Source organism: Paralichthys olivaceus, chromosome 22, assembly GCF_024713975.1.
Source record: "Paralichthys olivaceus isolate ysfri-2021 chromosome 22, ASM2471397v2, whole genome shotgun sequence".
Lineage (NCBI taxonomy): Eukaryota > Metazoa > Chordata > Actinopteri > Pleuronectiformes > Paralichthyidae > Paralichthys > Paralichthys olivaceus.
This window is the reverse complement of record NC_091114.1, coordinates 2,593,980-2,616,713: the sequence shown is the minus strand read 5'-3', so window position 1 is coordinate 2,616,713 and position 22,734 is coordinate 2,593,980. Positions and strand designations below refer to the sequence as shown.

Below are 22,734 nucleotides of genomic sequence, written 5' to 3'. Positions count from 1 at the left end.
TCCAGCGTCCAAATCCATTCATTTGTTTAAAAAGTTTTTTATTGTGAAATATTTGCAGGAGCTGAAGATGCATACATTCTTACTAAAATAATAAATATGACCCTCCTAAGTGGGTTTTTTGCAAGACATCAGGGTGGTAGATCTCGGCTTACGTTTTGAATTAAAAAGTGATCTTGTGCTTTAAAAGGTTGGTGACCACTGCTTTACACTATAAAACACGACATTAAACCCCTGATCTAGTCTATGTCTAGGGTTCAGCCTCCCGAGCACAGGATCAAAAGACAAGACCCTGTGAAGCTCTTTTACAGCTGCAGTGGGTGTGGTGCCACCTCACCATAGATACAGTATGGACTGGGTCAAAAAAAGAAAACCTGTTCCCTAGATACACTGCGTAGAAGCAGAACTCAGATACAGTTTTTAACACTTCAGATGTACTATGTGTTTTTCTTACATATCAAAGGGCTTTGCACCTCACTAGTATTTTGAAGGACCACTTTTACTATCAGCTTGGAATGTTTATGTGTGAGCAGGAGTTGCAGATGGACCTGGGTGGTTGGAGATGGTTAATAGGTTTTTCCCCTCAGGGCAATTTCACCAATAAACAGAGCTTTTGGAGGAAAACGGCAGCTTCCTGTTTGGTGTAACTTCCTGTAGAGAACTGACCAGATGTGGACAGCGTGTGCTACGGCCAGGATGAAACTGACAGTAGATAATGTTCCAGTCGATCTCAATCTTCAGACCCTGAAACTGGACTGGCCTGAATTATTTTTGTTGAGCTGCAATTTTTTGAACCAATATCATATGGGGAGATATGACCTCATATCACTGTCACAGATATGAGATTCTGCACACACTGACCTGCAATATATTTACAGCTGGTGACACTCTGACTATGAGTTCATTCCATGGCACAGTGGCACACTGCCTCGTCCCCATTGACACATTGCTACGGATCGCTGGTCGCCTGTTTATTCAAGTGTCATTAATACCGATATTGAGGGTGTTTAAATCAAACCAAACTTCACACTGTACTTCACTGGACCTCTAGGAATACACATGCCAAATGTTAAGCCAATGACTTCCACAGTTTGAGACATATTCATTCCAGATACAGGCGTTTGTGGAAATAGTAGGTGAAATGAGGGTAGATGACTGTCATGTTAAATAGTAATTGTTATGTACGTATAGGAACCACCAACTGAACTCAACATTTCTCTTTCAGTGTAGGTGTCTTTCCTCTGTGTTGGCTGGGTGTTACATTTTAACTTGTCTGTAATCTGTATTTTATGGTGCTTCAACTAAGTTCAACATAAAGGGACAATCTTATCAGTTCTGAACACTTGTGTCATAGTGATATTTCAGTTTTGATAAGTTTCCATCAATTGCATCATTATTATTATTATTATTATTATAGGCTATTGAGTGTAGACTGATGAGGGAAAAATAGATTTAAATGATTTTAGTGTAATTTGAAACTAGAAGGGTAATCGCAGTGTGCATACCTCCGTCCAGGCTTGACTCAGCATATATACGTGTAGTGAGATCAGATACGTCTGGATCATTGTCTGGATCCACACCCAATTTCACCTGTTCATGAATGTTAGCATTCCACACATGCCTGGAAGTCTGTGTATGATTTCTCGAGAAATTCACAACAATGAAATCTCACTGACTCATGTGAGAACATACAGTAGGAGAGCTAAAAAAAAAAACCCTGAAAGGAATAGACTGAAGACGGATGACGTGCACCCACGCAGACTTGAATAATGTGCCCTGCATGATCATCAGACATGCTCCCAAAAAGGGTTAGATTTAAATCCAGCAATATATCATTACAAAAACAAGTCCCCCCACCATAAGAAGTGTTTTTAAATTCTCAGCGGCTGCAACCCCACATGAGCCAAAAACAAAGTGGGAACATGATTTCTGGAGGATGGATTGTTTGCTGACAGTAACACTGTGACCATCCATCACTACATGGTGGAGCTGAATGGGCGTCATGTGGGTTTCAGAGTAAAACTCAGAGTTGATTTGTAATGATGTTTGCACTTTGATGCTGCTCTGACTGATGAAGGCTCTCTGTCTCCTCTGAGGAGGGAGGCCCACAGCGGGAATGAGCTTTCCGCATGTGTTTCTGCTTTTCTCCGCCTTTTCAGCAACAGCTACACAAAATGAGGACTATGATATTTTGTTTGGGTTGCGTTTAGCGAGGAAGGTTCAGGACGGCTAGTGCAACTCTAGTCACTTTCTGTGAGAGTGTGCACAGGCAGAAGGAGGCCAATGTTTAAGAACTGAGTTCCTATCAAATCTATGTGCAGTTGCAAGAATGTGTGTGGACCCCTGAGAACTTTTAGTTTACTGCATAATTTGTGCATAAAATGTATTCAGAGTCACAATTATAGTTATTATACAATATGTTACTTCTTATGTCACACAAATAAGTGTAATCATTAGTTTCTTAACTGAACGCATCCATTAAACACTCCCAGTGCTGTAGAAAAAGAAGGTGAACTCTTGGATTTAATAACTATCTTTCATTATCTCAGCTTCCATTGCAGAGCTGCTTCAGCTCAGACATGTTCTCTGGACGTCTGGTGTAAAATGGCTCTGAGCTCATTCCACAGCTTCTCTCCTGGGTTAAGGTCTGGACTCTGACTGGATCACTTCAGAAGGTGGATTGTCTTTGTTTGGACTCATTCTGTAGTAGATTTACTTTAAAGTTCAGGGTCATTGTTCTGCTGTTTCATCGACTTCTGCTGCTCTTCAGCAGGTGAACAGCCTCCCTGACCTGATCCTGGAACATGAAGCTCCCTCCACTGAACTGTAGCTGCATGTTCTTATCAAACAGTTCAGTTTTAGTTTCATCAGTCCACTAAACATTCCCAGCAGTGTTGTAGAGAGTCAAGCTGCTCTTTAGCGAACTTCAGACACAGTGATGTGTTTCTGGAGAGCAGCAGCTTCCTCTGTGTTGTCCTGACATGAGCTGTTTTCAGTCATCACCTGCGGAAAATTATGTCCGGACTTAACCCGCAGTTTCACACATGCACAACATAGTGGGAGGTTCTCTGCACAGATGCGTTCACACCTGTAACAAATCCTACGCATTATTCAGGAGGTGGTGCAGCCGGTTGCAGGAAGTGACGTATTAACTTCACTGCTGAGATCACAAGATTTTCTTCACAACACACAGAAACCGGCGTCAGCTCTTATAACCACAAACTCTGTTGACATCTTCGTCCATGAGACAAAGCAAACAATCACGCAATAATACCAACAAGCACTTGGTTAAAAGATGAAAGCCATTTTACAAAAGATGTTTTAATAGAGTTTTAAAAATGGACATGACCTCCGGACCTCTAGAGTTATGTTCTCTTCTCTTCCAACAACACAGAAATCTCTGCAGCATTCAGTTGAGGGTTGGTGCAGCAGGCAGAGACGGGATGTAATGTGTTAGTTCTGCTGCAGAGCTCCTCTTTTGTTTGCACCTCAACAACCCCACTTTCACCAAGAGCTCTTTTGACAGCTTTGTTGGTGTCTTTGTTGTGCTTTTTCATGCAGAGATCTTTGTTTTATTTCTGCATCTATCGCATGAAGTGTCATCAATTCCCCAACTGACTCGAGGTGAATCCTGCAGAGGATCTCCTTCTGTGTTCTCACATTGGCTCCTCTGGAGTTTCTGCAGACTTTATACTAAAGGGCCAGGCGAAAAATCCCTGCAGAAAGTCCTGAGGCTCTCTTGAGTTCATTGCATGACTGAAAGCAGCTTTAGTCTGACTGTGGACTAATGAATATCTAAACTCTTTGGGATGACTGTAAAACTACAGTCCGCTTGTACTGACTCTACTTTGTTAATTTTTATACCCTAGGAAGACCTGGCAAACGTAGGTAATTCCAAATGTTTGACAAACTTTTTCATGCTGCAGCTATATCTTTCTCATAATCATGAAAACATAAAAGCCTGCATAACTGCATTCCAATTGCATGTACGATATCAACAGGTATGTAGCAACCCTTATTCATTTACTTGTAGAGACAGAAGATTCTCTCATGTGTGTATGATAGAAGCTAGTCAAGCTGTCCATTGGTAACAAAATACACCACTTATTCACATTTTAAATCTTGTTTGTGAAATCATCACAAAAATGTTAAAGTGTGAATATGTAACTTGGCACATTGTTGGTTTGGGTGGTGTGGCCCAAACATAGAAAGACATGACGACAGCATGCTTTCTGTTGTCGAGGACTTCTCACCAGCATCTTAGTGTATACCAGTGGAATGCTATGATATTGGTTTAACCAGATATAAATGAACTGTTAAAATAAGGATGCATGATTAAACCTGGGAACATCGATTTTTGATATCTACTATCAAGACTTCATGCTCATAGGAGAAACAAAGAAAATCTGTGAAAATGCTCAGAGAAGATCGTTTCTTTCACTCTCTGTGGCTAAACTACAATTATAATTAGTGATGGGGTGATTTGGACTGAATCAAAAAAAGTAGATCTGCTTTTCCACTGGTCAAAAAACCCCACTAATACCCGCTGACGTCTGCTATGGGGATGGATACGATAGACACCGGTTTTAACCAGCTCCAGCTCCAGATAAGAACAGATGTGTTGATGTGATGCCGGGGTAAATGTGCTAATTTGTCAAGACAGCGTGGTGAGATCAGATATTGTCAATGCTGTGGAAGAAAAAACTGCGTTGGCGTATTATCAGTTTGTGGTGTGCTGCATAACAAAGTGAGTGTTTGCTTGTGCTCCTCATCACAAAGAACCAAACAAAACCACCAGCTTCTTTTTTGAACGTGTGTGTGTGTGTGCATGTGTACACGTGTTTGTGTGTGTGTGTGTGTGTGTGTGTGTTTGTGTGTGTGTGTGTGTGTGTGTGTGTGTGTGTGTGTGTGTGTGTGTGTGTGTGTGTGTGTGTGTGTGTGTGTGTGTGTGTGTGTGTGTGTGTGTGTGTGTGTGTGTGTGTGTGTGTGTGTGCCACTTCCTTTTTCCTGTGCTGGCCACTGGCTGGAGGTTTCTCTGCAAGCTGCAAACAGTAAGCAGCTCAGGTCAGACGGAAAGTTACTACTAGTTTACAGGATGTTTCAATTCTGAATTACAGATGCTTGAAATTCAATAAAGGGAACAGATCAGTAACGAGGTGACACATCACACTGAGGCGTCATTTCTGTTGTCGTTTACAAAATGTAACACAACTTAGTGCCATGACATGGCTGTGGTGGTGTTTTCCATTTTGCACATGTGGATTGATGGATTGTGTTTGTCATCCCAGAGGGGTAATTTGTTTTACACTAGTAGACAACACATCACACATTGACATAAAGACATTGACATACAGTGGAGGTCATCATTATCATAAATTGGAATAAAATATAAGAAAGGGTTGTTGCTGAAATGTGTGATATTTAGAGACGAAACGGTGTGACAATTTTGTATCACAATTGTAGTTACCAAAATAATCATGGTTATCAGTAAATGTCATAAGCTGCCTTCAGCACCAAACTCCGCAGACCCTCTGTATTTTCTCTGGAGGAGGTGCATGTGTGAACGCAAATGTCTGAGTGCAGCCTCCACAGTTTTTGCAGGATTTATCCGCCTGGCTCCCTGGTATAAAGTCCGTAGAAAGTCAGGAGAATCTGATGTGTGGATACAACCCAATTCTCCAGACTTCTTCACCTGCATGTCATGTCTGACAACAGCTGTAGTGACGGGGCGTAATGTACCATGTGGGATATGTTTCTCTTTCAACTCCCGGCCGTGGAACAGCATCTAGATCACTGAAGTGAGAGATAAGCAAACTTGGCAGCAAACAAAAGACATCATCCACTGGAGGGATGCCGAAGAGCAGATGGATTAAAACAGATTAAAATCCCACATGCTCACTATGCAGGGGGAAGGATTCTGCAGGCCGACGGCATCATTCACCTAAAGTGCTGCTGAAATAACGTCTGTAAAAAGCCATTAAAAACAGCAAGCAGCTGTGAGCAGTGACAGGAAGCACCCTTTCTCTACAGATATTGTAATGATGCTGTTAGAAACATGATATTTTCCTGACATGGAGCTGCTCAGCAGCAATACACAACTTAATTGCCTTACTGATTTTAAATACAGGCCAGAAGTGTGCACTGTAATGAATGAAGCAATAGTCAAAATAGAATTAAAATAACGTATCTGGTGCGAAGCAATCTATTTAGATGAATTTCATGGGTTCTTCCTTTGGTCATACCCCACCCCTTAATAACAGTACATGGAAATCTGTTTAGTAATTTTTCTGCTGACAAAAAAATGCAGACGGAAACATAGCCTCCTTGGTTGAGGTAACTAAGGTGAATAATTTGCCATTTAAATGAATGCCTCTGTCAGTTCTATATATATACTATATGAAAATGATAATGAAAAAAATGAATGAAATGAAAGCAACAGTGTCAAATAATTACACATACATGAGCAGCCTACGCAGACTCCCACCAACCAGGTTACTTTTTGAACACATCAGCAGCTGTGTCATCACGCTGCTTAAAGTGAAGTGAAAGATAAAAGTAAAAGTCCTTCACTTTCACTCCATTTGAATATCTAAAAAGAATTTAAGATATTTGAGAAGTTTCTATTGAATTAAAAATGCTCTTAGATTTAAGAACGCTCTAGGTCTGTGGGATGTTTTGGAATCCGAGTATACAAAATATCATTGGTTATAAAATTCTCTGCATGTCTGTTTCACAGCAGCTGAAGAGTTTTCCTGCTCCAGTTTGGTTTTCTTTTTGTTTCCAACATTTAACCACTATTTTGTATTTTTGTGTCTAAACACATAAAATTGCTTTTAATTTGACACATTATCGTCACTGGCAAAAGAATTTCACGCAATAAAATTCAAAAAGGAAAACTTGTAAACTGTATAGATCTACAGGACTATACGATTGAGCTGATCCCTGTTTCTGCTCAGAACACACATGTGACTAATGGAGCAGTAAGCTGCTTCATTAAGCTGTAATCAACTTCTTGTCACTTTTGACCAGAAGTTTCCATGGCTCCTTATCACAGTGAACCTTCAGCTGATGCAGCTGTCGGCTGTGTTTCACTCTGCATGCATCAGTGTGGTGAGGGAAGGCCAGCTTGTATTGCAAGTAAGATCGACGTAATTTTGGAGGGAACATTTCTTCCTCTGCCAGGGTGGATCTGCTCCAGGCGTTCCGCAACGTTGGTGATGATGAAACCTCTGTTTCAGTGAAACATTTGCACTAAAGGAGAGAGGTCACGCTGAATCACAGCGCTGACGTGCCGACACATGCACAAGGCCTCTGGTGGCTTTTATATCACTCGCTTGGCAAAGGCACTCATATCTACTGGTGTTGACTGTCACCAGGTAACAGCTGCAAGAAAAGAGTGGGCAAGTGTAAGCATCGGTAATGAATAATAAAGATGTAGTGTTCTGTGCTTGTTAGTTTGCTTTTGAGAAGAATTAAAAAAGTTGCACTTGATGTTGGTGTTTTGCTGTTTGTTGAAACATAGAGTGTACCTATGGTTTTTTCGCATGTGTGTACAACAGTTAAGTTGTGGTCTGTTTTGAAAGTGAACATACATAAGTCGTCATCTTGATGAAACCTTTCTTTGTCAGTCTAACATTTGATCGTGTGTTGGTGCCAAACATCTGGCTAAGCAGCGTTAGATGATACCATGGGTGTAGCAGGTTGTAATTAGTGGGGTATCAAGCAACATATAGCTAATGAAGTGGTTCGTGGTTTGAATGATTCCATCGTAATCATCCAATCTGTGGATAAGCTGCAGTGCAGGCAGAGTTCAAGTTCACTGTAGGCCAACCAAGGCTATGAGAACCATCTTTTATTTCCCAGCCAGCATTGTGACGCAGCAAGAGCTGTCCAAACACGTCACAAAGCAACTGTCAGAAGGGTGAAAGGATGTTTTAGTCTCATCTCAATTTTTTCGTTTGACTGTAGCACTATATACCTATGGTAGTGAATGTTAAAGCTTCTCAAATCACTGGTTTACTGTATAGTAACAATCAATCAAATGATCAGATGTGATGTCAGACGAACAGTGAAACATGAAGAATCTCTCTCAGCTGCTTTTAGCTATAAAACTGTCAGCTCAGCAGCAAACAGCAGACTCAGACAGATACATTTAGAGAGTAGCTGCTAGGGATGGTTATAATAAGATTTTAGTGGTACTAGTCTATCTTAGGAGGTAGACTGGTCCGTCCATAAATCTGAAGGTCAGCAGTTGGATCCCCTGCTCCACCAGTCCACAAGTCTCAACATGTGAGGGATCCCTCTCCCAGGACGGACAGAAGTGCAGTTGATGCTGTGTGTAACTGAACACATCAGCACAATTACAATATTTACAACATTGATTAGAAGAAACAGTTTTAACCTGATGGAAAGGCGTATCAATGTTTAAAGTATTTATACATATCAAATTGTCAGATTAGAGATGAAGGGAGCAGCAATGACGAATGAAATGGAGGAGCAATTTCCATTAATGAGTCGGCATATTGTATATCAAGCAGTCTTGTTGTAATTATAGTCGATGATCAGCTACCACCACGATCCACAATCCACCTTTACAAAAATATAGAAAAAGCAAATTAATGAAATCTATAACCAAACACAAAATTGCATGGTGTTTCGGAGAGATGGTTGAGGTGTCACATGTTTGAAATCCAAAGCTGAAGCAGGCAATGATTTGACTTTTCCCCACGGCTCTGCTGAAGAGCGATGGCTCATCAACAACAAGCAACTGACATGTCGAACGGTTCACTGTGACATTGTGTTTAACACTTTTGGTGTGTTTATAATAAGGCAGTGACAACTGTAAATGGACAATAACTATATAAATCATTTCCTGCTTTAGTGCGGACCAAGATAATGGCTGTATCATCAATACCCCCTGTCCATCAACATGGACTGAGTTATACCTAATTTCAAACATTAGTTCCCAGCTGTAAGTATGTACATCAAAATTATACATTACAATGAACTCATTAGGTAGGAAGCTAGTGTGGTTAATGTGTATTGAAAGCTAAATAATACGAGAAAACAGCTTCCAAATAAATCTGATGAAATATTGTTGTAAAACAGGATGAATGAGGAATCAAGGACTTTCTATAATTCATCCATCCATTAGCCAGAGTCCCTGGAGAACCCCAACGCAAACACAGGGAGAACATAACTCCAGAACCGACTCCACACAGAAAGAACAGAGATTCAAACCGGGGAACCTTCTTCTAATCACAGCACCACTGTCCGACTCTTTCTCTAATCAACACCTCATAAACTCCCAGGAAATGTGAAAGGCCACTATTTGAGAATATACAGTTGTGTTGCTTTTATAAACGAACTTTGAAACGTTTGTGTTACCTGGCAGCGTTGCCACTTTCGTTCCCACCAGGGCCACAATTAAATTTTAAGGAAGATAGCTCTGAGCAGGACGATTGGTGGCGTGTTCTGTGAGAAATGTCAGAAAATTTAGATCTGTGTGGAAATGGAGCTACAATTACTGGCACAGTGTAATTCCAGGTTGTGGATCTTTACTGTTGCCCTTTGCTAAAATTGACTCCATGTGGCTTCCAAGGATTTGTGCAGAGAGGAGTGGTGTCTGAGGACCTCTTACCTACTTATTACTGAACAAACCAAACCATTTCCTCCGACCTTCTTGGTAAATTAACAGCTGTGCTTTGTTGGACTACAGCGCAAAAACAACACTTCAAATGGCTGAGTGAGAATTCAGCAGCTGAGTAATCACGAGAGCTACCAACATAGCCGAGGATAGCTGGAGCACAAAATATTCTCCTTTCAGCCCTGATGCCATGAACAGCTTTCTTCCATCCTGTGTCACCAGAACCAGAGGGAGGCATTCCACACATATATACACACTCTTTCTGGACCAGAACCAGCTTTGTCCTACACATGCACTCACAATAGGGCCTTTGAGAAGCATGGGACAGGACCATGTGAGTAAAATGCTCTAATCATCTGTAATTCTCCCTCAATATGAACACAATCTGTCTATATTTGCGAGGACCCTCATTGACATGTTGCATTCCCTAGCCCTTCGTCCTAACATTAACTATTACTACTATACTACTAGCTTCTGGAACAGCCTAATCTCTCAACTCTTACAATAACCCAAACCTAGACCACATCCTAACCTCAGCCAGCATACATTGTAAATCAGTTTCACCCTCTTTACTGGCTGCCTGCAGGTGGGTTAAGAAAGCCAGTGTCACATTCTAAGCAGCCAGCCAGAAAATCAGCCCATGACCAATTCATCATAATGTGTTTTTCCTGACACAAGTCCTATTTGATCAGTCAGAGTTGTGAATCATTCATTGGTTATGTTGCATCTTATTAAAAAAAAAGAAAAGAAAGTTGTCTCCTTGTGCAAGTGTTGAATGTTGTTTGAATATGTCAACCGAGTGTTTAATAGAGGTTGCACTATGGCTGTCAACAGCATGGTTCTGTCTTTTACGCTGAATTGATGTGATCTGTGCTTGATGTCTCGTGCCTCTGATTTCAAGTCATGGAAGAGCAGATCTTGGATTAATCTGATGAAAGCGTTTAATCCAGGCTCACAGAAGCCAGGCTTTCCTCTCAAAACCCTGCCCCTCTGAGCCTTATTCATGACAGACCCCTCTGGCCTCTTTGTAGATGATGTATCAGCAGACAGCAGTGCTGAGTTCCCGGACAGAGCATCCATGATGGAGGTGCGTCTGCAGGCACAAGAAGATGAGATCACGCTGCTGAAATCTTCATTAGCTGACGCCCTACGCAGGATCCGCCTCCATGATCAGCTACTGCCCTTACTGAAACAGCAGCTCATTGCAGGTAGGTGGTCTTCAACATGCTCAACCTGCAGCCTGATGGTTCACGAATGGTAGAACATTGTTGTCACTGTGGCTTTCTGCACAACTGATAGCTGCAGTACTGTTTTTTTTAGTTTGGTCTTCTAAGAACAAAAAAAACTTTACATTTTCATCAGATTCTATTCAGCTTGTGACCAAGAGGGTTTACATGCAGGCCACACATCAAGTTATTCTCAATAACACTAAAGTGAGAGTTCAAGTCAAGATGCAGCACATAACTATGATAATCAATGTGCGAATACCCAGTGGCAATCGGGGGTTCCCCCCCTACCTAGTGCTGCAATGTTATGCATATGTTATGTCCCCACAGATCCTGATATGACTCCCCCCCCCCCCCCGCGTCTCATCAACTAATTAAACCTAAGTACAGATCAGTTCCTAATAATGTCTGATTAGTGTTGTTTATTGTTAATGTGTAAAGTGAGTGCAGGTCAGTGGGGGAGTGATGAGGGAGGACATGGACACGGGCACCGTAATGTGTGTCTGCCCCAATCCTGAAAGAGCAACATGACAATTATAAGTGACCAATAGATTTAAAAGATTTTTTTCCAGAAACCTCCCAGAATTTAGCTGTTGAGGTTTTCAGAGGGTCAATCAAAATTAAAATTATAATTATATTTCGGTAAAACATAGGCATTGCGTTGCTCTAGTATCATAGCATGTTAAGAGACCCTGCCTTAGATTGTTCACACCGTGATGCTTCCCCACATCTATGGAAAAGCTGAGCATACAGAGAACTGGATCTCTCCTACCTGACTAATAGACAACTGTCTCTCCACCCAGTGAACCCGGGTGCTGCACGAGCGCTGAATCAAGTGTCCTGCTCAGAAAGTTGCACCAGCAGCAGAAAACTGTCGTCCAGCTCAGCCGTCGATGGGAGCCGCCATACTGCTGCCAGGTACCAGACCTACAGGCCAAGGGCTCAGAAATACAGTAGCATGATGGGCCACAGTCATTTTATTTTACATGTTGTTCTACTGGTCAATGCAGAGGCCTGCTTGTGTTCATATGATGTCTGTGTGATCTGCCGACATGACTGTTCTGTGTTGCTCTCAACCTCTGAACTACCTCTAGCCAACTGTCAGACAGCATTGTGACCAATGCCAATGGCCACATAGGAAGCCTGAAGTCCACAGAACCCAGACCAGTAACACTGGACAGGTCAACCCAGACAGATCCCATCTTCAGAGGGCAGGATGCTGTGCAGGACATGATCTCTCTCTCCAGATGTGTCCAAAGCCTGAACCTGGAGGACGCCCTCCCTCCAGGACAACCTGTTGAGGGGACACGGGCCAAGCTCCACCGTGTCCCTGGTATGGAAGAGGAGGATGATGAGCAGGATGAAGATGAAGAAGCAGGAGGGGAGCAGGAAAAGGAGCTGAGTTGGACGTCATCAGTGGAGGAGCCCATCCAGCCCACCACAATCAGAGGCATCCAGAGGGAGGACTTCCAGGATGGAAGCTGCTCACCAGAGGAGGTGGCTTCTGCCTCGCCCTCAGTCAGAACCTCTGACCAGAATCACAGCTCACGCTGCGGACCCCTGGCCCCCATCCAGGAAGGACAGAAGGCGCCTCTGTGCGTGAGCTCGCCTCACCACTGCTGTCTTCATAATCATCTTCTGTCTTGTGATCGACTGCATGGCTTTTGTCTGATAATTCAACCCTTTCTCTGATTCTGACTCGTGTGACTGCAAACCCCAGTTGGTCCGCAAACCCTCTTATTAAACCGTCAGTGTCAGGTTGCCAGGGTGTGATTATGCCGTGTTATAGAAGGAAACCCAAGGGGAATGACATGCTCTGTCATCATGTTCACTCTAACCTGCACGTGCTTTCTTTTCCATGTGTTTGAGTGGGGGCCTGGGGAAGCATAAAGCCATGGCATAACATAATAGCGGCAATCGTCCACACTGAGTGACATTTCCAAGATTAGCTGTATGGCAAACAGAGCCAAGTGGAAAATGTGATGCTGGGGAAATTGTACACAGCATAATGTATGAAAAGGGTAGGATTAGGGTTACAGCATGTATACACATGGGACTGAAAAAGAAAGGTTGGGGGGGGTTTCATGAGTGTACAGATGCAACCTTTCATGGTCAGAGAATGTTTTGAACTGACATATCTGTCCAGACTGTGTGCATCAAAGTTAATATCCAACAAATCAACCTCATCATCAACCAATTCATTGTAGCCACTAAGTATTCAGGTTGATGGCTCTGTAAGATGTTGCAGATGTGCAGAGTTCACACACTGACACAGAGGATCTGCCATTGAACTGGGTTTTGCACAAACACACACACAAAAAAACCAATGTTTTAAATGCTGTTCTTTTATAACCTTTTAATCATTTTCCTCCTCAATCAACAAGGATCTCTTGCATCCAGTGATTTCTCAGATCTCCACTGTTAACACCTGAAGAGTTTTCTGTTCTAACAGTGATTGGGAATCACAATGCTGGCACACTGCTGCTTTTGTTTACTTGTGTATTTGCTTGTGCATGCAGGTGTTGTCTAGGCCTACTTCCTTGTTGTGGCCTTTAACAGGGGTTCCGTTGGTAATGAATAACATGTGCTCTACCCTCTCAGCTCAGCTCTGTCATGCCCCTCTATGGAAACCTGAGGTACTGGGAAAGTTGTGACTTCACCTTGACATTCAACACTTTATTTAAAGACTAGCAGTGCAGAGATGTGGTCCGAGGCCAGGGTTGACAGTAGACGGCAAAGTTTTTTTTGGTCCCATGACACTCCGTCTGGTGACTCCTCTGCTCCAGGAAACAGGGGGTGTGCCATAAGAAATCATTCGAGACAATAAAAGTTTGTTTACAGCTTGTTCATTTAGTCAATTTGAGATCTTCAGCACTAACGCAGGAAATTAGGTTCAGTCGTCTTCAAGTTACCGTTTCAGGATTATTATTGAGTATGAAATTAGTGTTCCTTTTCAAAAAGGGGATTGATGGTAATCCCAGTTCATTACAGCATGGGTTTGAATTTTCATAATTGCTCTGAGTCATAATAACATTGTACTCTCCAAGCTCATCGCTGAGATCTAGTATCATGGACAGTCTTGTGATCAGGCAGGTGGTTAACCAATGTCTCCAAACTTAAATGGAAGAGGAAATTGATATTACTGACCCACTTTGATCGAGTATGTTCACTCTGGTTGTGCGAACGCAGTCTTCCTGTGCAATGAGGGATTATAAGTGAAATTTCAGGTGCCACTCACTTTAATTTTCCCTCCAAATTAAGTGGTTCAGATGACTGTTGGCTTCTTTACAACCTGTCGGATCACCTGCTCTGCTAAAGTTCATGCTCTTCTCAGATTGGCAGTAACTGATAATTCACTGAACTCCCGACCTAAAAAGAAACTGTCTAATCTTAATTAAGCCGCAGGTCTATAAACCTGGGGCTTTCTCTTCCTGCTGAAGCTCTGGAAGGCTCAAGGTCCAACAAAACTTCAGCTTTTTTCCAAGGCTGAAGAGTTTGCATTTTATTTAACTTAATAATTGTGTGAGCTTACAGGTGACGTGAGAACAAGCACCATGTAGGAGTGGAACATCCACTGTGTGGGAGGCAGTGAAACAATGTGGAGAGATACTGTTCCAGAATTTAAGGAAACATTAGCAGCTCTGTTCGCCCCTGTAATGGAATTGGGGAGGTTTGCCAGACAAGGTTCAAAATGTCAAAAACCTTTTCTCATGTAAAATGTATTTCTATAGTAAACATGCCAACAGAGCTTTTTTTTATTTGTATTACTATATTGCACTCTTAATGGGGCTAATCAGTTTTACAGTGTAATACAAGAACAATGAAGCTGTAAACTAAATTACAACAAGGTCGTTAGTGATAATTAGGTAAATAGCTATAGCTGATAAAATATGTACTTTCAACTGGCAAAATCATCAGCAGCTAGTTCACTGGAAAATCTGCCTCTGGTTTTATTAGAAACTGGATCTGTGCAGAAGTCCGACAGGTGAAGCGATGGTAACTACTCAGTTTGTCTGGTGAATGCAATGTACTTTGAAAATAAAACCCAAGTTGTAATAGGACGAAGATTGATATTTGAAACATATGAAAATGAAGAGTGGAACGGTGGTGCGGTGGTTGGCGTTGTCGCCTCACGGCAAGAAGGTTCTCGGTTCTTTCTGTGTGGAGTTTGCGTGTTCACATGCTCGTTGCGTCTGCATTGGATTTGTCTCCTCCCACAGTCCAAAGATGAACAGATTCGAGTTCGGTTAATTGGAGACTCTAAATTGACTGTAGGTGTGAGTGTAGTTGTGAGACATTATTTGTCTTGTATGTCAGCCCTGCAGGGGGTACCCAGTCCAATGTCAGCTGGGATTAGCTCTAGCCCCCCCCCCCCCCCACAATCCACAAAATGCAGTATAGATCGTGGATGGATGGTATTATGGAAATGACATAAACATAAAATGAACGTGCATGTTTCTGCATGTTTCACGCTTTTTATTTCCAAAGAGTTTGCATGCATTTGATTACTATTACTACTACTGTGTAGACAAAAATTGAGTTTCTACTCCTGGAAGCTGAAGATGATTCTTTTCCTGTTACGCTCTAGGGTTCGTAGAAACAGTGAGAAGCTGGGGAACCCGGAAAGGCGGAAACGTCTGGATAAGAAGGCGGCGTCCTCAGCTAACCTCCTCGCGCGCTCCCCGAGCTTGGAGAAGTGAGCCACGCTGCCATCACTCACAGCTGTCACCACACAGTCACACTGCTCACTTTTTCCTATGGCTGCTGCAGCCTCACATATCTCATCAAAGAACAGTGTGACTGATAGTCCCTAAGAATAATAAGAAAATTCCATTCCCATGAAAACCCCCGACAGACACACACCATCTGATTCTGAAGTCAGGGCCTGGAATGTGTTTGAAATAAAATTTCACATATCCGTCTCACATGTTGCTTTCTGTCTCCACAGCCGAGCTAAGGAGCTGGTTTCCAGTGCAGGTATGAGTGCTCTTTCTGTCTTTTTCTGTCTAGACTAAGTTTGACCGGCAGTGACATCACTCACTGAAGTGTTCATCACTTGTATCAATATCTAATTGTTTTTGACTGCTTCTACCTTTACCTGGGGAAAAAAACTAAAATGTTTTATGGCAACTCTCGTAACTTGGTTATTTATAACAATAAGGATAAATAAAAGAAACACATTCCAAGTAAATTGCCGTACAGTTCAACAGCAGCGCAAACTTCAGCCTCCACAATGATGTCACAGTTGAATTAACCATGTTTTAAAGGATTTGGTAAAACCTGAGCAGAAATATTGTATTTGTGTAATGCTGAACAAAATGATGATGCTAGGAGCCTGCATTTGTGACATCATCTTAATTATTGGTGAATGGAAAGAGAAGCTAAAATGCAGAAGAGGAAAACCAGGGCTGAATCCAAGATCACTCACTCTTTCACTTCCTCCTATGTTACTATATAGGTTCTATGCAGAGCACTACAAAATGAGCTCATTGGGAAAAAAAAACACTACTCGGTGCGTTTTCTCTGCGCCGGTAATGACATCATTGTGTCAGGATAAGACGTTGGCCAATCGAAAATCCCACAATACATTTTAAATGTTTAGTTTTTTACTTGGTATTAATGCTAAGTGAAAAATAAACGTTTAACTTTAAATGTAGAAATAAACCTTTTTGGTGCCCTGCTCATATTTACATTTTTACAACAGCTCAGGTTTTTCCTGCTGCCCTCGCTACTCTCGTCTCTCAAGCACAGTGCATGATGGTTTATATTGCTCGGTTGTACAATATATTTCATACAATTATATGGGAAACAATGGGTGCACTATATAGTGAACGTTCAGACATCACTACCAAAGAGCTAGCTCAATATAAAGTGAGCGATTGCAGACACAGCCCAGGATTAACCACCTCAGTACAAAAAGTAATTTTTAGTAAGTTTGCCGCCTGCCTGAGGAAAAGTATCTACAGTCGAGGGACAACTGAGATGTTTGCATTAATGCAGGGCCTTTTGATTGGCAGGTGACCAAAAACAGCACAGGAAGATGTGTTTTTGTCCAATGAATGTTGCCTCAAGTAAAACCTGTAGTGGAACAAATACGCTGCATGGATTTAAAACGGCTTCTGGGGATTTGAAATGCCCTCATTATTTATGATCACCATCACATGTTTATATTCAGGACTTTTCCCATGTTTTCATACATCCTGACTTCGGCATTGGCAAAGCCTGAATTGAACTGTACTTCTGTGCTTGTGCCCAGGCAGCTTCTCACTGTTTCACACATGTAGTAATTTCCCAACCAACCACATTTGTGGTTAGCGTAGCTTTATGAGTGTTGGCCATGGGTCTGGTTATAGTAAGCCCAGTTTGTTTTAGGCCTCATTCCTACAGCAGAGAGTGTCTCTACCAGTTAAAGCTAGTGGAAAACTAGCTCTAAGTAGGTTCAGTATGCTGTTTTGTACCCTAACCACTCGGCTATCCGCTGGCCCCTCAGAGGGTTTTATTTCAGCTTGTATATAGTAATGGAGATGCACCTCAAGTAGCTTCAATCAGAGATCTGGCTTCGATCAGAACTCTGTTTATTTGTAGTTTCTGTACCCTGGTTTTAAACCTGTTCCCTCAGACCATTGCTTTAAATTTGGCAACAAGTAGGGAGTAGATTGATTGTGCTGTTGCACAGGTAGTTGTAAGTGGACTTAAAATAAATAATAACTGTAATAACTTAATTAACATGAATAAGTGCTCGTGGCAACAACTGCCACAGCTCCCATGTTGACAAAAGGGATGTTGACTTAACAGTACTTATTGACATGGGGAAAACAGGACAGTCACCTTTTATTTGTAGTTCCTCAAATTTGACAGAACTAAAATGTAACAGACAGTGCAGTTGATATTTTTTTTACTTAAGATTTATCATTTTCAATTAATAAATGTAAAGTTGTTGGCCGACTTTTCAAAAAGCAACTCCCTGCAGTAAAATTGGCAAAGCAGCACATCTGAAGTCATGTTAGATTTTCACTGAGGCACTGTGAATGAGTGCAACATTATTTGATATGGTTATCTGGGCTGCATTAGTTGTGCCATCACATAACTTACATTTTTGTTTGTGTAAAAAAAATTAAACTAATAAGAAACAACATGTTAACTTGGGTGGTCAGAGAGTGCATACCTCCGCCATGACTAATACTAACACCCGAAGTGGCAATAAAATCTTTTAAAGAATGTAATGGGTTCTTCATGTGTCACCCCTTCTCAAAATTTCATGGAAATTGGTTCAGTAGTTTTGGAATAATCCTACGGATATCAGACAAAACAAAAACTTTAACCATGGTGCAGATTATTATATTTTTTTCCTCATCTTATTCTCAGCAAGAAAACCAAAGTAAAAGCAAAATTCCAAAACAAACTAGATAAAAAACCGAACCTATTCCTAAGTTAGGCAATTAATTCAGAGATATAAAACCATATCTACCTCATATTAGGTATCATTTCTTTCTTTCTTTTCACTAAGAAGATGTTTGTTCTTTCAAAAATCAGTTACTACCAAAGGTTAAATGTGTGAAAGGTGATCAAATCGAAATAACTATTACAGTCATTGATTAAGATGGACAACCTGAGCTCCCAAAAGTGAAGCCAAAACATTTTAATCATCACCTGGTGGCTGGTGGTGTCATAAATCCCACCCCCTCCATGTTAGCGGAGGATGCACCATAATGACCTAAACCCTCAGAGATGGTTTAGGTCATTACAGGTAGTTGACATCACACTTGAGTTCAAGTGTTTTAGGTATTTGTTGCTGTAGTGATGTCATGACAGCTGAAATTGACTTGTCATCGGTCGGGCAGGTGTATTGGCACGACCTTGTCAATGCAACTCCACGATTACTGGGCACACTTTGGATTTTGGGGACACCATGAGATGGCAGCACTATTTTGGTTTATACGGTGGGAGGAAGTGGAGACATGTCATCAATCTTGATATTCATTCATTGCCTCAAATACAGTGATAATATAAGTGAAGTAGTGTCTAAGAAGTGTTGAGAAGAAAATATGGGGAGCCCGAATATTTGGAAAACCTACCCAGATACCTGCTGACATTGCTGGCCATCTTTATGCCTTAACATACCCTTTTTAGACCAGGAATATCACTCAACAAGTCATTTCGCCCTCCTTTTTTAAAACTAGCAATCACTTTTTTAACATGACTTCATGTGAAGTCAAACACTGCAGAGCCTGTTTGAGCCATGGGCGCTGCCTTGAATCCCATCGGCTGTGGTGTGGTTAGCCAAGCTGCCGCACCACTCCAACTCGCCTGACTGAATGATGGATGGCCAGCTCTGCTGAGGAGAATGCCAAAACCGCTTTTTTTCAAGTCTTCCCCTTCTTTCTTACTTTGCTCTAGTAGAAAGTACCAAAACTGTCCCTGACAGTGACTGCCCGGTCAGATTTGTACCTTTTTAAAAATCTATTATTTCATCAGTAAACATTTGGACAATTTCAGACTGGAACAAAGGATTAAGGCTTCCTGTCATTGAAGACCAGCAGAAATTAAAGATATTTTAGGGGTAGACTGAGACAAACACATATTGATGATTAGTAATCAAGGAGACAGGTAACAGATATTTGCAATTGATCTACATACATTTGCAGTAACAATTTGAATCTTGCTATCAATATTTAGAATAACACCACAAACCACAGCTGACTGGTGGTAACTTGTTGAAAATAGGAAAAGGATTTGCATCATCATTCATAGGCTCTACATTAAGCATTAAGATGTTCTCCAGTTAGCAGTGCACAACTGATGTTAACACGCAATGTGGTCTCTTAGTTGTTAGTCAGCTGCTGCCATGGCAAAAGGCTAAATATGCTTTTTCTGCCAATGTGTCAAACGAGAGGTGTAGTAATGAGAATGCACATTTCAGCATGCACATTTAAATTTGACAGTTCGGGAGTGAATGAAAACAGCTTTTATTTTTCTTCAGATCATGGCACAGAAAAAGTGTTGTGTTGTTTTGGTAAGCTCAGGTATAATGTTGACGTCAGCGAAACCAGAATTACTGACCTCTGGTTGTATGCCTCCACCAACCAATGCAGTGTCAGTCTACATACATTTTGTTCCAAGGATCGTATGAACTCACGGTGACCTTTGACAATCCAAATACAATCAGTTAATGAGTGAGTCAAAGAGAGTCTCTGGAGGAGTTCTTAAGATAACATGTTCTGGAGGAAAAAGGGTTTTGTGAGTTCATTGCGACTTCGACCTTTGATTCTAATCAGGGCATCCTCGAGCCCAAGTAATTGTCTGATACTAGCTAGTGCCAATAATTAAATTCCCTGTGGGTATTCTCTGTAAATATAACAAGGTCACTGCGACCACCAAAATCCGATCAGGTTATCTTTTAGTCCAACTGACATTTCTACAAAAATGGAGTAAATTCCCTCAAGGCTTTCTCAAGATAACATATTCACAAGAACGGGTTGGGTTACAAAACAAAATTACAAACAACTTGAAAACATAATGCCTCTGGCCTCTGGCTACTGGCTTGGAGGCATACAAATGTAACTGGTATCCAGCCTTTGTTTTGCAAAACCTTTTCAAAAATCTGAAATCATTTTTTTGTAAATGCAGTAAAGTCCTTGAATATTTTTCTACCTTTTCTGGTAGTACTGCCCATCTTGGGACTCATTTTGTCATTACTCTCCCATGAATGGTGGTGACCAGTGTTCTTATCCTCCTTTTTAATAGAGTCCAAACAATAATGAGTGTATCTTACTTCTTCCCTCTCCTTCGCTGTCTCATGACTGTTGTTTTAATGAGGATCCTGTCTTGGTAAATCTCTCCTCAAGGTGTCATTGCACTCATCCCCATGGACCCTCCATTTAAGAATTCACTTTTCAATCTGCTGCTAATGGAAATATAAAACATAATCCAGATTGAGATTCAGTGTTTATATACCTAAGCCAGATGGACTCCGCTGTGATTTAAAGCTCAAAGTATCTCTGTGTTTATTTATATGGCTAACATTGGCTTTAAATCTCACACAGGCTCTCCCGGGTCCAGAAGAGGAACCTACAGCCAAGGTAGACCCACAATTATATCACTGTGCATCTTAAGCTATTTTTATGCAGGGAAGGAACAGAGCAGGCTGACACGTATAAGCCTACATGTGTGTTTCCCTCATGCTGACTGTGACATGACAGCAGGAACATGTTAGCCTACTTGTTTTCTTTTGCTGTATATCTGAGTTTCTTCTTAATTTATTGTTTCAATGGGTGCATCAAATTTTCTCGTGGACTGTACTGTATTTGGGCCAGAAGCTGGAGATTTCCCTCTCCTGATATAGTGTTTACCAAGGCAACAATTAAAGCATGTGGAAATGTTGAGTTTGTATTACAGAACTAAAAGGAGCAATCCATAACGCCGGGAAATGTATGATATAGTTATTAAACAGAGAATGTAGAGATAAAATCCTGTAATTAAAATGAAACTCTTTCAAATAGAGAACCTCTCTACAACTGAGTTACAAAAAGGACTGTATGGAAATGGGTGTAGAATACATGGTACATATAGGTCAACTGTTTACTGCTACATTATTCCTTCTCTCCTGTCTTTGTCTCCTAGGACAGTCGATCAAAATGTTCATCCGAGGCCGGCCGATAACCATGTACGTCCCATCTAACATCCAGAACTATGAAGACCTGAAGATGGAGCCGCCCTCGGAGAGACTGGAGCTTGACTGGGTGTATCCTTCCAAAAAAGCCACAGCAGTGTTCAGCCTCTTGTTTCTATTTTTGAGGGTTATGTTACATTCAGAAACTGCAGTGCAATGCTGATTGCATTGTGGGCTCATCTCCTAGGTTCAAGCCACACAATGTGTCCGAGGACAATAACAGTCTGGCTTGTGAGGGCGAGAGTCAACCACAGATTTAAGTGTAATGTTGTGGGTGCCATATTTTTTAAAAGGGCTGGTCAGAAATGTAAACTAGCATCATTCATGTATCCACCTTTATATAACATTGACTATGTTTAAAATACAAGGTCTGCATAGTTCCAGATGGTTGCTTTACTGAATGAAATGGACCAGTGGTTAACATGAGTGCGTCCTTGACTCTGTCCTGTCAGCTATGGTTACCGGGGACGTGACTGTCGGGCCAACCTGTACTTTCTCCCTACAGGCGAGGCAGTGTACTTCATTGCCTGTGTCATTGTGCTTTACCACATCAACAACCGAACACAGCGGCACTATCGCAAACACACAGACTGCGTCCGCTGGTCAGTACAAGAGCATGTGTATCATCAGCATCAGTATACAAGATGAAATGAAATGAATTTACTTATAATGAGATGAGAAGAGGCAGACTGTTCAGAGTGTGCACTGAAATATTGGGTTTATGAATACACATGGTTTTTAAGAAAAGGTTCCGCCATTTTATTCTCCTCTTAAACTACAACTTACATTTTTTTGTATACAGTTAAATAGTCTGAGACATTTGAATCTGTTGGTGGGCGTATTTTAATGTTAAATATTTTGGGTAGAGCCTTGCTGAAGTGTAAAAAAAAAAGAAGATAAAATTAGGGAAAGTCCAATGTGATGATTTACTTTTAGATGTAAAAGCAAAAAGATTATATTCACAAAACGTACCACTGATGGCATTAACTTGTCTGTACCCTTGTCTACCTGACACATATACCATAAATGCCTTCAGTCTGAAAATAAGGGCACTGATTACAACCCTTTTACTAAAATAACTTGTAACCACTGTGATGCCAAATACCACACAGTCAGCTCCAGTGGAGGATTCAGTTTTCTCGACAACTCGCACTGATTGGTCCAAACTCATGCCAGCCTCTTGATGATACAACAAC

General features: G+C 41.4%; 1 protein-coding gene across 2 annotated transcripts in view; it reads left to right on the top strand.

The window, feature by feature from the left end:
* The window catches only part of eml3 (EMAP like 3), a 47,925-nt gene that overhangs the window by 9,963 nt on the left and 15,228 nt on the right, over window positions 1-22,734 (top strand). Inside the window, exons 2-9 of one of the 2 annotated variants that reach the window (XM_069518423.1) lie at window positions 10,675-10,851; window positions 11,673-11,787; window positions 11,964-12,464; window positions 15,458-15,565; window positions 15,818-15,846; window positions 20,913-20,948; window positions 21,490-21,610; window positions 21,991-22,140. In XM_069518423.1, coding sequence (XP_069374524.1) covers window positions 10,675-10,851; window positions 11,673-11,787; window positions 11,964-12,464; window positions 15,458-15,565; window positions 15,818-15,846; window positions 20,913-20,948; window positions 21,490-21,610; window positions 21,991-22,140 — 1,237 coding nt within the window. The remainder of the gene's footprint in view (window positions 1-10,674; window positions 10,852-11,672; window positions 11,788-11,963; window positions 12,465-15,457; window positions 15,566-15,817; window positions 15,847-20,912; window positions 20,949-21,489; window positions 21,611-21,990; window positions 22,141-22,734) is intronic. The other variant, XM_069518424.1, reaches the window with a different exon arrangement.